This window comes from Callionymus lyra, chromosome 19, assembly GCF_982586985.1.
Source record: "Callionymus lyra chromosome 19, fCalLyr1.hap1.1, whole genome shotgun sequence".
Taxonomy (NCBI): Eukaryota; Metazoa; Chordata; class Actinopteri; order Syngnathiformes; family Callionymidae; genus Callionymus; species Callionymus lyra.
In genome coordinates this window covers 20415758-20432537 of record NC_141836.1, presented here as the reverse complement: position 1 = coordinate 20432537, position 16780 = coordinate 20415758, and the positions used below count along the sequence as shown (strand labels likewise).

Below are 16780 nucleotides of genomic sequence, written 5' to 3'. Positions count from 1 at the left end.
TCTTTTGTTGCAGGGATTTACACTGTCTATTGTGATTGTTGTTTTGTTGCTTTTGAAACGTTAAATAAATCACTAAAGGCAGCACATGCCTCTGTGTGAGGAATACAAAAACTTTCATCTAGAAAGGCTTTTAACTTTAAATATCCCCAACATGTCTTAAGAACCATCAGGGGGCTTTTTTATTCAGTGCAAAGAAAGTCACCCGTTGGCCTTGAAGAAGAATTCAAATGAAAAAAACATCAGAAGAGAAACCTCTCCCAGGAAAGATGCGTGTAAAATGACATAAACACAGTGGTGATGAATATATGTATCCATCTGTCAATCAACCCATGTATGTACTGTATATATATATATATATATAAAAACATGCTGTAAATGAAGAAGACATTATTTATGTAACTGCTGTATTGGGATTACTTCAGAGTTACTGTCTACTCTTCCTATCTTTGTGTGTGCCGAGAAAACGTATAAATATGAGAATATGGAAAGCTCAGTGAAGGTTTTATGGGGGAGGTCAACTCCATCGGAACAAAGGAAAGGGACACAAGGTGGGAAAAAAAAAAGCCCCCCATGAAAATGTAAAAATGTTCAACGTTGATAATTATTGTAAGACCGAAACCAACCTCATTAGACCAAGTTTTCTACGTTCAGGTAACACTCTATCGACCAATGAACTTTGGTTTCAAATATACTTCTCACATCAGTATTTTCAATTTACATGTTTCTTTCTATTGAAGTACTTTCTATTTTTTATCAGTTTTTTTTTAGAACCTTAATAAAGCAGACAGACATTCTTGACTTGCCCAGGTATGTGGAAACTATTTTTAAAATAAGGTGATGTTGAGTATCAAGCATTGTTTTCTCCAATTAAACTGTTGATTGCGGAAAAAAAATATTGCGATGTTGATATGTCTGAAAAATCGTTTTTTTTGTTCAAATTTTTGTGTTACAGTGAATAGATGGAACAGTGTCTCCAACGTGTTGCATGTTAACAGTAGCTCCTGAGGCTGTCTCAGGGAAATTGCAATCTTGTTACTTAAGTTATACTTGGTTGTCTTGTAGTAGCTCAAAAGATACATTCTAATAAAGACTAAGTGCATGTTGTACTTGCATAATGAAGAAATGCAGATGATAATTAGGGGAGTTCACTTTCTACTAACATTCTACCCACATTGGCTTTTAACTGTCATGTAACCGGTTACAAGGTGGAGATTTATGATCACCGATATGCCATCTTTCTATCGCAGTTGCACTGTTTAACTGTATAGCTTAAGGGTTCTGTCTCCATTGAACACTTACTGAACAGTAACTCGGAACTAATCCCAATACAGCAGTTACATACATAATGTTTTCTTCATTTACAGTATGTTTCAACCATGAATTTACAACCGTGATTTAATTTACAAATAAAAAGTCAACAGTGCGCTTTAAAGGTTTGACTTATTGACCTATGACTGATTTTATGTGGTATATGGCACTCTTTGACTCATCGCGAGTCAATTCAACGCAGTATTACTGGGCTTCTGGTAGTATTACGCTGCCTGACTACTGACTATGGAGCCTCGCACAGGCACGCAAATCTGTGCTATATTGATTTAGTTATTCACCAACATTGTAAACCCTGTATAATAATTGTAAACACAAACGTATGAATACAATTGTTGTAATTGTATCTTCGTAACAATCGTTCATAAATCCTGTGAACGACAGTCGCACATCAAATGACCAAAACATCAGTCATTGGCCAACAGCAGCTCCAAGTCACTTGCAGTAATGTGTATGTATAGTTGAGAAATAAACACCGAGGACGAGAGAGAAAAAAAAGGGTAGACGGTTATTGATTTTTGTTCTAAATGGTTATCATTTGATATCCGTGTCTACACATTTAGATGTGGACATCCCTACTGGTAATAGATATCTATAAATCGATATAGAGAAAAAACTGTACATGAATATAGACATTAACTCTCATAAACAACAACCTGACTTGCACATACTTGGCCACATAATGGCCAACTTGCCACAGGGTGCGAAACTGAGAGGTTTTCAGCAAAAAGGATACATTATACAAGTCTCAGCTACATTACTGGCAGCAGTCGTTTCTTTCATTACTCGTGACACCCACGCAAGCAGGTTCTGTGGACGCCTGATAAAGCCAAACATAAACAAAGACTTAAGAGTCTGCCCACATTTATTGTATGTTTCCACTGTGAGATGATGATGTGGTAAAAGCTATAACATACAGCTCAGCTGTAAACAGTCATTTATGGGCTGTTTGTCAAAACAATAGCAGGAGTTTTAACAAGAAAGTTGGGCAGGTTCCTCCCACCTTCAATGTCTATCGGTCTCAAAATAGGTCTCCTCGCTTTCCATGGCAACTATTTATCTGGTCAAAGCCCATCACTGGAAGAATATCATGGAACATATCGATATAACGTATGTACTAAAGTGCTGTTCTCACTTTAAAGGTATAGAGATCAGGTGTGGTATAGGTGTAGGTATCACTGATGGCTGGTAACTTTTACACAACAAAGTCAATTTTTCTCAAAAATCCCAAATTTGAACACAAATGAAACTCAACCCTCACTTTCTGGACTTCTTGCAGCAGGGGTTTGATATTTTGCCTTGGGCAGGACCTCGGAAAAACACAGTTGCTAAACATCTGCTCTCAATTTTAAGGTTTTCGCCATCACTTGTTGCTGAACACAATATTCATTTTTATGTCAAGGCCATTTTGACCCATTAGGATACCTGACCTGGAACACACACCTCCAAATGCTGAATATATTTGAACAATATTAATCACATTACAATGTTATAGTCTACATGTATCTTTATTGTGACTGTTTTAAAAAATACAGTTTGAGTTTATAGTCCTTATTTTGTGCATCACAGTGTGTGTTCTGATATTTCACATCTAGTTGGTGGCTTTTTTTTCTTTAGGCGGGTAAACAGTCTTGTCAGCGCAAATGAGACCAAAAAAAACACTCTGCTGCACATTCATCCTGCCAGCTTTTCAAACCTTCGACTTTTGTATTGATCTCATCAGATATGCAACAACTGGCAAAATATGTCATAAATTTTCATACATTTGTTTTCTGCATCCATGTGCGATTTACAGCATCAGCTCTGATCTGAAGTGGACCAGAACTTTTCCTTAAACTAGATCTAGGCTACGTTTTGGGTTACAGCTCCCCACTGAATATGTTGAGGGCAGCTGATTAGCCGAAATATTTTTCAATATGAAGCTGTTAAAAACTATTTAAAAAAAAAGAAAAGTGTTTCTGTGTTAAGAAGGAAGGCTAATGAGTTCATGATGAAACACGTTTATACTTTCTTCCTCACACAAACCATGGGAAGATGTGGGAAAAGGGGGTGATGATGCTTAACGTGAGGATGATACATTTAAAAGCCAAATTGACAAAGTGTAAAATAATAAGATTTAAAATTTAAAAATGTAACTATGGATGAAACAATATACATGTTTTTAATTTCTTCCCATTTATTATTTTATTTATGTTTTTTATGTGGTGCAAATGAAGGAAGGAAACATCTGGAAAGAAATATAATTAACAGATTTTATTCATAATTTAAGTAGCAATAGCAATTCTTTTTGGCTTAATTTTTTTTTACTGGATATAATAAAAGAAAATGTTATACCCTTAATCTAAATTACCAAACAATTATAGACACGTCTTATTATTATTATAGACATGTCTTACTATTATCTCACCCAATAAAAAAAACAATACTATCAGGGTCAAATGACCTGAAGGCAACAAATGTGTTTGTGGTATCCCTTGTGTTGTCTCTGGGTCAAGGTGAACGACCTCCCTGGCTTCCAAATACATATAAATACATATGCAGTGGTGGAGGATGTTCACCTTGACACAGAGACAACACAAAGGATACCACAAACACATTTGTTTTCAGGCCTTCGGGTTCACCTTTTAGGGCAAAACAACTCTGGCTATCGTTTTAATCATAAACGATTCAGTGCAGGCATGTAGAGTTGTCATGTTTTCTGATTTTGATTTATTTTCAGTTAAAGTTCAATGAAAGAAAAGTAGTCGACAGACAGGAACATCACACACACACACACACAAACACAGAAAACTGCTCTTCCGAGTGAGCCTTGTAATTTAGCCCGCATTCTTTTTTCCCGCTCAAAATCGAGCACCGCCTGGCTAATGTCCGTAAGCTGTGCAAGCGGATTGCCTTCTCCGATCTAGTCACTCCCAAGTGTGCCTTGACACTGATACCGACCGACGGTCGACTTCGCCGTGTGTAAGCAAAGCAGGCTTTTTCACCTGCGGCTGATTGTTCAGGTCCGGCTCGCGCTGCATTCCATCAGTATCTGTTGAGCGATCACGAGGAGTGAAATATGGCTGGCACATGAAAGCCGATCAGAAGCGAACACTATAGGTAAAGCCAGGTCTGAAACCAAAAATAGTGGCATTAATTAGTGATAGCACTCAGGAATGCATCAAGGCATCCTGCCACTCTGACATCCATTAGAGCTGCCTGCCCTACAGCACAAAAGCTGTTCCTCTGAGCAGCACCAGATACAATACCTCCATTCAATAACCAGTAATGAGTCCAACCTTGAGCAAGGATTCAGCAAGGCTAGGGATTCAAACCAGAGACAATAAGGTTGGATCTAATTCAAACTATTTTGGTTCTGAACTAGGAAAGACGCGGCAGTAGATGATTGAGCGTTTCCTTTGCACCACAGACTGTTGTTTTTGGAAGGCGCATAGAGGCAGGTTGAGGGTTCACTTCCAGCGTAAGGCAACATTTCTCCTTTCATTTTGCGTAGGTGTGAGTGTGTGTGTGTGAATGATTGTTTGTCTTTGTGTGCACTCAGAAGGACTGGCGACCTTTTGTCCAAGTATCTAGGATAGACTTCTGCTCTTCTGCGACCCCAATAAGTGAATAAAATTATCGAAAATTAATGTAATTGTTTTGGTCAACCTGTAGTTCATCTCATTGTTTACAGTATTTGTGATCTCTGTTCCACTTTGTCACATATGTCTCTTATTTTCTACGTCATAAATGTATTTTTATACTAGAAGACAATTCAAATTGTTTTACAATCTAATGAGTCTTTCCTAAGAAACAACTTTATCTAGATTATTTGTAAACCTTTTCCCTTTTCTACGATGCAGACTCATTTGTTTATAATAGTTTTGTAATTCCATCTTTCTTCGGGAAAGGTTTCCAATGGATCCCCAAAAGAAAAGAACATATTTTATGCCCTCTCTTTTCTCCCAGTCTCTCCTCTCATTTTTCTCTCGCTCCCTCTCGTCGGTCCATATCACGTCTAGTTCTGCTCGAGGTTTTACCACTGTAGCCAAAGTGTAGTTTAAACTGTACAGTGTCTTGTACCTTTGTCATGATTTATCACTTGTTTGTTTCAACCCTTAATTGCCTTCAATACCTTAGGCTTTTTGGTCAGGCTACTGTTATTTGTAGCTCAATTCTCAATCATTTAGTAGTTTATTTGTCATTTGAAGAGTTAATAAATTACACGATTGTCCGTGAGTGATGCTCACAATAAAAAATTCACTGTAATCTATTGTAAAGCAATTGATAAGATTGAAACAAAAAAATATAAAATAAATAAAAACATACATAATAATTTATTAAAAATACATCTGGAAGAATTCATGTACATTTATACTTAGTATTTGATATATTTTTCATGTAATATTTTAAATAGCAGCAACACTGAAAGTAGGAAAAGCTCCACTGCAGAATAAGCGAAGGTGTCGATGTCAGGATCCGATGCCTCCATTAACCCTGACTGTTTGATTAACTGTGAGAACAGTACACAAGTAATGCATCAGTAATGTATTCAGCCAGTCGATGGTAATGGCTTTCAGACAAGATTGTCACTCTGCAGGTAATCTCTTTTAGGGGAAGTAGACAACAGCCCGGGTTTCTAGCTGGAGATTTTGCTCTGAAAAAGCATCGAGCTAACGTTGACTGTTCCATCATCTCGCTAATGTCTGGGTAGCATTTGTTAAAAGCAGGGATGGGACAACTAAATGATCCTCTGCGAGCCAACATTAGATTTAAAACGTTATGGATTTATTCTTTACGGTCTACAATTTAAATACAATCAAAAATCAAAGTTATTTTGTCTCTATCAACATACACAGACATCATCTGGTTAAAGTAAAACACATGAAAATACAAGTATAGCATTCAGCGGACCAAATTAATGTCCATTTCTGGCAGTGACTGACCATTGTTTTTATGAGAAAAATTAATTTGATCACACTTTTCCGATGTTCGACTTAAATAAAGGCGCAGAGAAAATAGATTAAGATTAAAAACATGTACGAAATATAAATCTCAGTTTGAGTGAGTTTATTTTTAACAGACCAAAACCAAATGGATAATAAAAAAAATAATTATTTCAATCTTATTATTATATTAAACTTTTTATGTTATTATGATTATTATTATTATTTATTTTTTTAACGAGAATTATTTTCTGTTTTTACTTTATAACAAATCTGATTAATACTTATTGAAAACTTTAATTTTACTATCTGTTCTTGATTCTAACTGCATGCGAACTATCTAAACGATAACTCTCCTGCTATTTATTATGCACCACGGTTTCACAGAGACAATAAACCTCCCTCCTTCCTGTGATAATTAAGCTGCAGGAAGTCGCCTAAAAGTGTGACAAAAATCTTTAATAAATAAACCTCCTGAGAGCTGGTTTTATTTACTGTAACTTTCAGCTTCAAGTACAAAGGAACTCAGTCGCTGAGTCAGCAAACACAAACACACGAGAGAAAGAATCATCCGCTTGTTTTTTCCCTCCCTCTCACTTGACTTGTTAATTTCCAGTTTAATGAAAACATGCCACCTTCTCGGAAATCAATAGCCTTGTGTTCCTGAGCAAGTCTCGACACCCACTTGGGGCCACGGAGGAATACCGGAAACAGGATTTTAAACGTGTTGTGACAAGAGCTTGGGGCGAGTGGTCAATTCTTTCTGTGTGAAGTTTAATAATACAAGTGTCACCAGGTTTATAGTCATTTGTTGAGGATTTAAAACAAGACTTTGCTACTGCCAACAATTCTTAAACCAATGTTTGGATTTTTAACCAACATTATTACAACTTGAAAGCTGATGACTTCATTTTCTCTTAATTTTCTGATATTTCACATTATATCATGCCATGCATTTACATAAGGAAATAAAGGAATAAAGAAAAATAGAATAATAGGATGGTAATCTTGAAGTAAATAATATAGGTTATAATTTCTTTTTTTTATTTATAGTAAAAACTAATCTTAAAGTCATTGCAGCTTCAGTGGGAGGCCCAGACTTTCTTTTTTAACATTTATCCTCAATATGAATCATAAAACAATTGTGGAAAAAAAACATTTCAATATACTGTCAAAAAAAATAAAACATTTTAAAATACAGTTTTTTCATTTTTCTTTCCATTAGTTTCAGTAGATTGACACCTTTTTCTACAACTGATATATTCATTTTTTTGTCACTTACGTACAATCATAGAGTTTTCATCTACAATGATATCTTTTCAACTGTAGCTGTAGCTGTTAACTAAATTATAAATTCATTATAAATCAATAAATTAAAATCAAACTATTTTCACTGGAATCTAACCATTCATATTATTTATGTATTATTGATTAAAGATTCAAAGAGGAAATGTTGATATAACAATGGCAATTATCCTATAATGATTAATTCACGATCCATCATCCTTGAAAAATGACCATCAAGACGTGAGAAGTTGAATCACTGACTTGGATCTGCTGTTACTTCAAGTCTAGTTAATGAGAACATCACAGTATGAATGAGCAGTGTGTGCAATTCCTGCATGTTTTATTTAAAAGCAGTTTCCACGGTAACTCCCGGCAGCCTCTATGCATCATGGGGTCTTATTTTTTTGTGTGAAACAGTAGTGACTCACGGGAGCCTCTATGTTGTTTAATGTGCTGGAAGACTGGATGACGTCCAAGCTGCTTAGCCTGAAGGCGGCCAAACTTCCTGCTTCTGTGGCTGTTCGGGACTGGGGAAACTGGAACGATGCACGCTGTCAAAACTGCCCTCTTGAGACTTTGGGAAACATTGGGAAGACCCGTTGAACGTGATAAAATGTGCTTCTATGTTTAAGATCACATTAAGCTTTGGCTAGATAGTAAATAAACATCCACATCTTCCATTTCCTTTGAGATCCATTTGACGCTGTGTTGTGGAAAAAGGACAGTGATGGGTTTGTGCGTTGATGCTAAGATTATGCAGGCGAGATGAGCCTTTAATCCCAATCTCTCTCCCAGGAAATGGGTGGCAGCGCTTCATTTGGTGTGCTCGGTGGTGTTTTGCTTTGTTTTGGTTCATTTCAACTTTTCAGAAGAGCTTGTTTCTGCATGCAATGAATACAAATGTATTGTCTGACTTGAGGCAGGAATACACCTTTACATGTGGAAGGCTCATGAAACATGCTTCTTCATCTGTAAATATGATCATATTTTATATCTATCTATATACTGTATATATATATATATAGAGAGAGAGAGAGAGAGAGAGAGAGAGAGAGAGAGAGAGAGAGAGAGAGAGAGAGAGAGACTTAATTTCAATGAGTTCCCGCAAGTACAAAAAGCTTGTAATTGTACACTCTAAGAAATTCTTAAAATATGTGAAACTGAGTTCACTCAGAGGGTGTGATACGAATATAAATCAAGCTTAGACTGTAGACCTGGACAATATTTTATTTCAACAGCAAAATAGAACATGGATGTCATTTGTAAATAAAAAAAAATATTATTTTGTTTTACCCACCATTTATTAAAATATAAACAATAAAATAACTATGATAAAAATTAAATGGGGTTTAACTGGAGAACAACAACAATTCAAGATATTGTTTATTTTGTCTTCTTTTTAAATAATTATATATACTGTACATGTAATAGTAATAAATTGATACTCTCTGAATAAAAAACAAATGAATCGAAAACAGGTACATTGCTGTTTCAGAATTGTCTCAAATATTTAATCCGAGCGGTCGTTTTACTTCCCCGCAGAAGGATGTCCGATAAAAGAAGGAGAGATCAACATAAAAGAAAGGTTATGGACAATGTTCACTTGGGTCTGTCCAGGTGATCGACCGCTGTGCTTTAGGAGGGCAGAGAGAGTTGAGATGGAACTAATCCTGACCGACGAAGTTGCTTCTCTGTGACCAGAACATCGGGGAAGAGGACGCATCAACAGTCCGCGGTCTGAGGAGGAAAGCTTTAAGGATTTTTGTCTGCTGTCTTGTAAATCTCATGTTGTGTAGCCAAGTGCACTTGTCTGTGAACAACCGGGAATAATAGTTTGTTGCTTGTTTTGAGGCTTTCATGCGAGTCCAGGTCTTCTCAGGTCAAGGATGTCTTTGAATTTAAAACTAATGTTCCATTTGATTAACCTCTCATGATCTTATCTTTAGAATACAACTAAATACTTCAAACTATATTCAAATTAAAGATTATTAATTGCCTCTGCAAAGGAGTTTTTGCTTAGGGCTTTACTGAGGATTTTAATTTTGGTTGTCTGGATTTGGGGAGGTTTTTAAGGTTTTAACTCTCACTTTGGTGGCATCTGACAGCTCCTGCTCACGCGCCCCCCTTGAAACAACCTTAAATATTCAGTTAAATCCCCCAAAACAAGTCAACTTTGACCAAAAATTGTATTCATTATGTTTGAGAGTTGGTGGCGATATCCCAATATTATTTTACCCGATACAGTATCGATACTCGTCACCGCTGTATTGATTTATTGTTATTTATTTTTTAAATAAATCATTATCTTTTTCATTTTTGGTTTGCAAATCACCTTTTACTTATAACCATAGTTATTTTATGTTTTTTAGTCGAATAAAGTGTGTTTAAAAAAAAAGAAGAGGTATTTTAATTTCAAAATATAATGTTTATTCTGAGGGATCAATAAAGTTTTACCTTACCTTTTACCTTATTCACACTATGTTCATTTTTGTGTTGCAATTTAACGACCACCTCTAGATGGCAGCAGTCATTATGTCTTCCGCAGCTAAAGGAACATTGAAACCCAAAAGATCCTGGCGATGACTGAGGACGAGAGGATACAGTCGACTCCAGCGGCTTTTAAACCTGATATTTGGAGATATTTTCTTTTAAAAACACAGTAACAACTTTTTCAAGAGTCTTGCGGTTTGCAAATTATTTAACACAAGAGTCGGGAACTTGCTACAAATATATTGTTGCTCCTACAGTATCAAAGAAATCTTGATAAGTTGTTTTTTTGCACATCTAGACTCTTGTCAATAAACACCCCTGAGTGCCTAAGACACTGGGAACTTCCGCTACAAACAGTATAATTTCTTGTGTCAGGGCTTCAAAATAAGAGGGACATATGGTGTATGGGTATACAGTATGAAAGTACAGTATTTGGAGTTTTTGTACAAAAAAAAATAAGCCCCGGTTGCGATCATATGGACATACATTTCTGCCTGTAATCTCAAAAGATACGGATTACCCTGAACATGTTCTCAACCACTTCACGAGGGAGAGTAGAAAATAAAGTTTACATTTTGGGGAACATTCATTTAACTAATAATTGTTGATTAATTTATAGAATATTTTTAATGAGCTCCTCGGTGGATGCATGCACTTCCTCAGTGCCGTTCTCGTCTAGTCACATAGACAACTTGATCTACTTGTTCCTGTCCGTTAACTGAAGAGAAAACATGGCATCATTACGGCTACTTGCTCTAGTTAAATTGACTGACAAGAGCAAGCGCGAGAACTAGTATCTCTTCTGAGGCTGGAGCTTCACTGTGGGTTGTGGATAATCCAATAAAAGCAAAGTTTCAGCACAGTGAAATGCTGAGGGGGAGTGAAGCTCTGTGCCTAAGGCTCTCTGTCTCTAATGAGGGAAGGGAGAGGCGGATGCACGGTTTTCTTCTTCACAACAGGAACGTTAACCCTCGTCTCCCTGCTAGGAGCTACTGCTTTTTCCCTCCGACCAGGAATGGCTCGCTGCTGCCAGTGTCAGCGAGAGCCTTGTTCACGGCACGGGAGTGATGCTTATGGTTGTCTCAGCAAGTCAAGTAAGGTACCTGATCTAGAGTGCGTGCTCATGCAGTTTTGGACTACCGCAACAACAACCCCTCAGGCCTTCCAGGGTTAGCTGTTTCCATTGATGCGTGAGGACACTTTCAAACAACTGCAGCTTTAATTACACCATCAAAGCACTGCTAATAAGTGTTCATTTTCCAAAAGTACGAAGGTCTGATATTGGGAAAAGGTAAAAAAAAAAAAAATGGACTTGCTTAAGAGTTGGTGCAGTGATGGAGCTTTTAAACTCAATCCCTTGACATAAATTGCATAACAATATTATAAAATATTCATAATACACCGTAGGAACAGAGCTGGTATGAAGCGCTGAGCAAACATTTTGCTACATCCAAGTCTCCAAAGAGAGCCAAGGAGGAGACAACAAGTATGAACTAATCATTAAGATCATAATCAAAAAGAGGATTTTACCTTCGCTTTCATTAAACACGCTCCAAACAATGTTTTTATTTTCAGCCTGAAAGCTTTTTTGTTCGTGCACTTACATACAGTATATTCAATCGTTGAGCAATCATGAAAATTTGATGATGTTTCTCCTACTAAACAAACCGGTAGCTACTGAACTCCCCCCGAAATAAGCTCCACGCATTTAAGAGGTCGTTTTCTGTAGTTCTTTTTCCCCACATTTCGGCTCTACAGTTATTTGATTTTCATCGACTCTTTTGAAGTTATCTTCTAGACCCTTGAGAGACGTTTCTGTGCCTGACTTGCTAATAATGTGCTGATGAGACAGATCATCATTTTGACTTTAGGAGAGGAAATTAATTCGGACTGATGAGGGCAAATTTTCAATTTCTAAGTGAGGATTAGTGTTAAGTGAAAACCAAGCCTGCCAACAAAAAGCAGTTTTGGTTTTAAGAGGCTGTTAAGATTTTTTCTCTACAGTTATTTTTGGTTTTGATATAAAATAAAGTAAGGGAACATTTTATTGTAGTAATTAAAAACTATAAGATCACATTCTCACTTAAGCATTAATATTGATTGAAGCTCTTTCTTTCCTAGTGGAGTAGCAGCAAAACCACCAGCACTACAGTGTAACCAACGAACAGTGGTGATGATGATGGAATTTAAATGTGCACTGTGGGAACATTCTGTCATCGTGTTTACATTATTAAATCGGTGTGCGTGCTAATTAAATCGAGGAAAGAATCTCCGAATCCAGGGCAGAGATTAACTCAACGACCTCAGATGTGAATCCGATCTTCATGTAATGATGTGTTTTGTGGCGTAAGTCTTGAACTGGCATGGGTGTTGTTAAAGAGTTAAGTCTGATGGTTCTTCTCCCACCTGGGGCCGGGGCGCAGGATTTATCTTTTGGTGTATTCTCGAAATGTAGAACTTAAAGAAATGTGCTTAACCAACAAATTCTGTTTGGCTTATCTATAACTTAAGGGGGCTGGCCGTACTCATTTTGTTATAAAATGACATAAAGCCTCTAATTTATTGCCCAACATTCACACCAATTCCTACACAATACCCTGAAACAGATCTGATATTGAGGGGGATGGGCTTCGTAAGCAAAACACTGCGTCACCTCTTACTCCCGTCAATGTTTAATTGTGTGTGTAGAAGTAGTTGTAAGCCATTTAAAGAAAAGTGTCTAATGAATTTTTAAAAAACATGTTGAAAGACATACTGGCTACTGCTTCAGTAGGAGTGTACATCCAGTATGACCAACAGATTCCTTAAAAAGATTTGAGATAACATCGCCCGTCAGTTTGACGTCTCTAGCCTTCGGTTTGTTCATTAGCTCAAAGTGTGTCAGCTGTCTCTTTTCGGGGCGGGTTTGGAGAGAATCATCTCGTTCAGGCGATTAGTCGAGTTCGCTCCAAATGTTGTTTTCAATGGGCTTCCGCTTTCAGAGACGCTCCATTGAAAAAATCCAGTCACTTCATTCATTATCACCCAATTTGTTGAATCACTTTGGCCATGACTAGCCAAGCTTCAAGAAAAAGATGAAAAAAAACAATATTTTTCTCTCCCTTCAGTCTTTGGCAGCCAGCAATAGGAGCAAAAAAAAACAATTCCCGGTCAGAAGCAGCTAGTTATGTGTGCGAGAAAATGGCTGCGGCTTCACAGTGGACCCTCCGCCAGCTCATCACACGTCCTCAGCAAGATACTGGCACTAGATTTATTTTCATCTGGTTTGTGTGGAAGTGCTTATTTTTGCTTACAGGAGGAATTTTGACGGTACATTTGGACTGCTGGTTTGACAAGCATTTGAACCTTGACTTTTCGGAATGCTCTTCAGTCCATGTTTAAGATGCTCTGCCGACCTTTAGACTGCTGCAACATTTCGCTTCTCTGCTCGGATGAACGCAGATACCAGCTGTGAGCAGAGTTTAGCAGAGTTAAATAATATTCTTTTAACTCTACTTTTCTGTGAACCTCTTGTCTAATGTTAAGTGTGTGGTGGTAGAATGATAAAAGCTTAAGCTTCAACTGTAGCAGACAAGGCAGCTCATCATTAAAACAACCATATTTCCCCTAACACGCTACATTGTCCATTGTACTCGCTTCTCATCCTGATCCGTGTCCTTCACAAACACACTCCTGGATTTTCTTTTTTTTTTTCAACTCAGAAATAGAATTTTCTGTGTCCCTTATCCAGCAGCAGGCCGAAGAGCGCATGGCGACATGCATGGTTTACTCAATTTAATGAGAAGGATCCAACACGCCGGGCAAATTATCGCAATTAGGGAAGTAACGATCACTTCCCGGATTTAAGGTCAAAGGGAAGGCACGGCGAACATACTCGTGTGCGATGGCACAAAGCTCAAGTCAAACGTTCAATTGATTTCGGTCCAATAGTTTTGATTCATCAAGGGTTCGAGAGGATCAACAAAATCTAACCATTGCAGAATAAGACAATGAGTCCTTGCAGACCAGGATGTTGGTTTGATTTATTTTTGTGAACTTTAGAGGTTTTGTACAGAGCCCTTGATATGACAAAAATATACTAAATCGTGGCATGGAAATGCTTTAAGGGAAAGCTAAGATGCATATCGTGGTATACAAATTCATGACATCGTAGGTACATAAGTCATGTAACCATAATTAAAATAAATGAAAGAAAATAAGCATGGAAAGTGAGATCGTATTGTGCTGAGGCTGATTAGCAGTCTTGCTAATCAGCCTCAGCACAATACGATCTCTCAGATAACCATATAGATAGATGGATGGATGGATGGATGGATAAACTTTATTAATCCCTCTGGAGATCTCCTTCAGGAAGTTGTTTTTGCGCATACAGCAACACAGACTTACATATGTAAATGGTTGAACCTGCCAAAATGGAAGTAAATTGTAAGATTAAAGAATGTTAAGTGTTTCTAATTGGTAATTTGTGGCCAAGAATTGGGATTTTGAGACCACCAATACAATTTTCGTACCATTTAATTTATAAGGGCTGCATAGATTTGAATGGAAAGTTAAGAACTTGGAAGATATTTGAGTTTGATGGTGAGCTGGATAACTGATTTGTTGAATGCCTAAAATATTATACAGTTGCCTTGAGAATTTGGAAACCAATTAATTTCACTGGCACTGGTGGTTTAGTTCAGTTACAAGGCCAGGGTACTTCAGTTTCTCTTCTTTGTGGTGTACAAAACGCGATAGTGGTACTCATTACAACACATTATATTACAACATTACCACTGTTCTTCAGTGTTATGTGTGGGACTAAGCTGCCTTGGCGGAGGGCAGCGCTCTCTGAGTGCTTTTCTTGTATTTAACATGAAGCCTGTCTCAGCTGATACCAAGATTCCTTTAAAATCGTGTATGAATACATGCAGCCGCATCACTTCTACATCTGGAGCACACGTTGGCAGTGAGGAACTGTCAGAGACTCTCTGGTGAACATCTGATCTGATGAGTGGGTTAGAGGATGCGTTTCAAACCTCGCAGAAGGGAAGCTTCAATCACGGAGATATCAACCTCAAGGTTCTTGATTCGGGTAAATTAAATAAACAATTCCCATCTTCACTTTCAATTGACAACTGAGAGGTGGTTCTAAATCATCTTTAAAGTTCCGTAGAAAACGCTGTGAAAAATCTGCCTGCTCAAAAAACAAGCTTGTACTTACTTACTTTACTAATTGCGAATGAATGCAAAGAGATACTGACCTTAAAGAGACGCAGTATGTTGGCCACCATTATAGACACGGAGCTAGCAGACGCGCCGATCACGCCCACCACTCTCTCAGGTTTGGTGATGATTGGCGGCCCTCCGCTGAGACACTTGACATCAGTGGAGTCCTTCTCAATCAACGCTTGAACAAACGTCAGCGACTGTTCCAGGGCGTGGGTGTCGCGGGAGCAAGTGTCCAGGATGCGAGCTCCGAGGGTGATATTAGGCAGCAGCTCGTTGTCGTTATTGATGCGATCGAGGGCGAACAACATGGCCTCCAGACGATGGATGCCTTTCTCTTTCTTCAGCTCCCCGCAGGCTTTCCCGTCGTTCCCTCTGGCGTGCACGGGGAACAGCCCACCGAGGGATATGTCACCATCGATGCGTATTGAGTTAAGGTGTGTGTGTCCCGGCATTTTGGGTTTAGCTGCTGAGGCTATCAAAAAATAACAAGCGAGAAACAACACCCAGCAGCTTTGCCCAAAGCCTCCACTCAGAGTCATGGTGAAAGTCTGAATCTGCATTCAAACCAAACTCAAGTCCTTTGAACGTGTTGCATACAGGCACACAGACGCATGCATGCAAGTGCTGCCTCTTCGTCCTCTCGTCTTTCTTCTCTGCAGTGTTTCAAACCTTCTGCTCAGAGTGAAGGCTACATACAGGAACTACTCTGCGGAGCCAAGGCTGATGCTACAAACAGCATCCTTGTGAGGATGGAGCCAAAACAACGCTGGGAAGTCAGTCCTTTTTTTCTGCCTCCTCCCTATAGTGTTCCGTCTTAGAGGATCCAACCGTTGAGTTGTGTCAAGGTTTCCATAAGATGGATAGAAAGACCCTGTGAAGACAGAAGAGAGAAACAATTATCATCACACTTAAACACTAGTATGTATGTTGGTCATTATACCACATTTTGAGAAAATGCAAAATTGTGTTTAAAAGGATCACATTTGTTGGTAGAAATGTAAATTACATAACCAATGTTTGAATGTCATTTAGGGCATCCTTAGGTATATATATATATATATATATATATTGTGACTGTCGTGAGGGTCCGTCAAGTTAAAGATGATAATGATGGATCTACTGACTCCTTTAAGAAACATCTTAAGACGTTTCTATTTGTTCAGGCTTTTCCTTGAATTTCTCGAACTCCTGTGTTGTTCTCAGTATTATCTTGATCTTTAAAGTATGTACTTTTTTGAGTATTGTTTTGATTGTTTAAGCGCTTTGTGACACTGGTCTCGAAAAGCGCTATATAAATAAATATTACTTACTTACTTACTTAGATATGACAAAAAAAATACCAAAAATACTAATAAATGATCAAAGGATAAACAGAATAAAATAATATCATATGCTAATGATAAATAATCCAAAAACGATGAACACATTTTTATGTATTTTATTTCAATAAGTAGCCACATAGAGAATAAACAAAAATAGTGAAAAAGGAGTTATTTAAGTCAGAAAATAATTGTGTCCTGGATTTTGCCCAGGTCTAATAT

At 37.7% G+C, this 16780-nt stretch overlaps 1 protein-coding gene across 2 annotated transcripts in view; it reads right to left on the bottom strand.

The window, feature by feature from the left end:
- The window catches only part of LOC148059897 (metabotropic glutamate receptor 4-like), an 86567-nt gene extending 70701 nt beyond the window's left edge, over positions 1 to 15866 (bottom strand). The window contains exon 1 of one of the 2 annotated variants that reach the window (XM_087780883.1): positions 15272 to 15866. In XM_087780883.1, coding sequence (XP_087637009.1) covers positions 15272 to 15799 — 528 coding nt within the window. In that variant the 5' untranslated portion in view covers positions 15800 to 15866. The remainder of the gene's footprint in view (positions 1 to 15271) is intronic. The other variant, XM_087780884.1, reaches the window with a different exon arrangement.
- Positions 15867 to 16780: the final 914 nt, after the last annotated feature.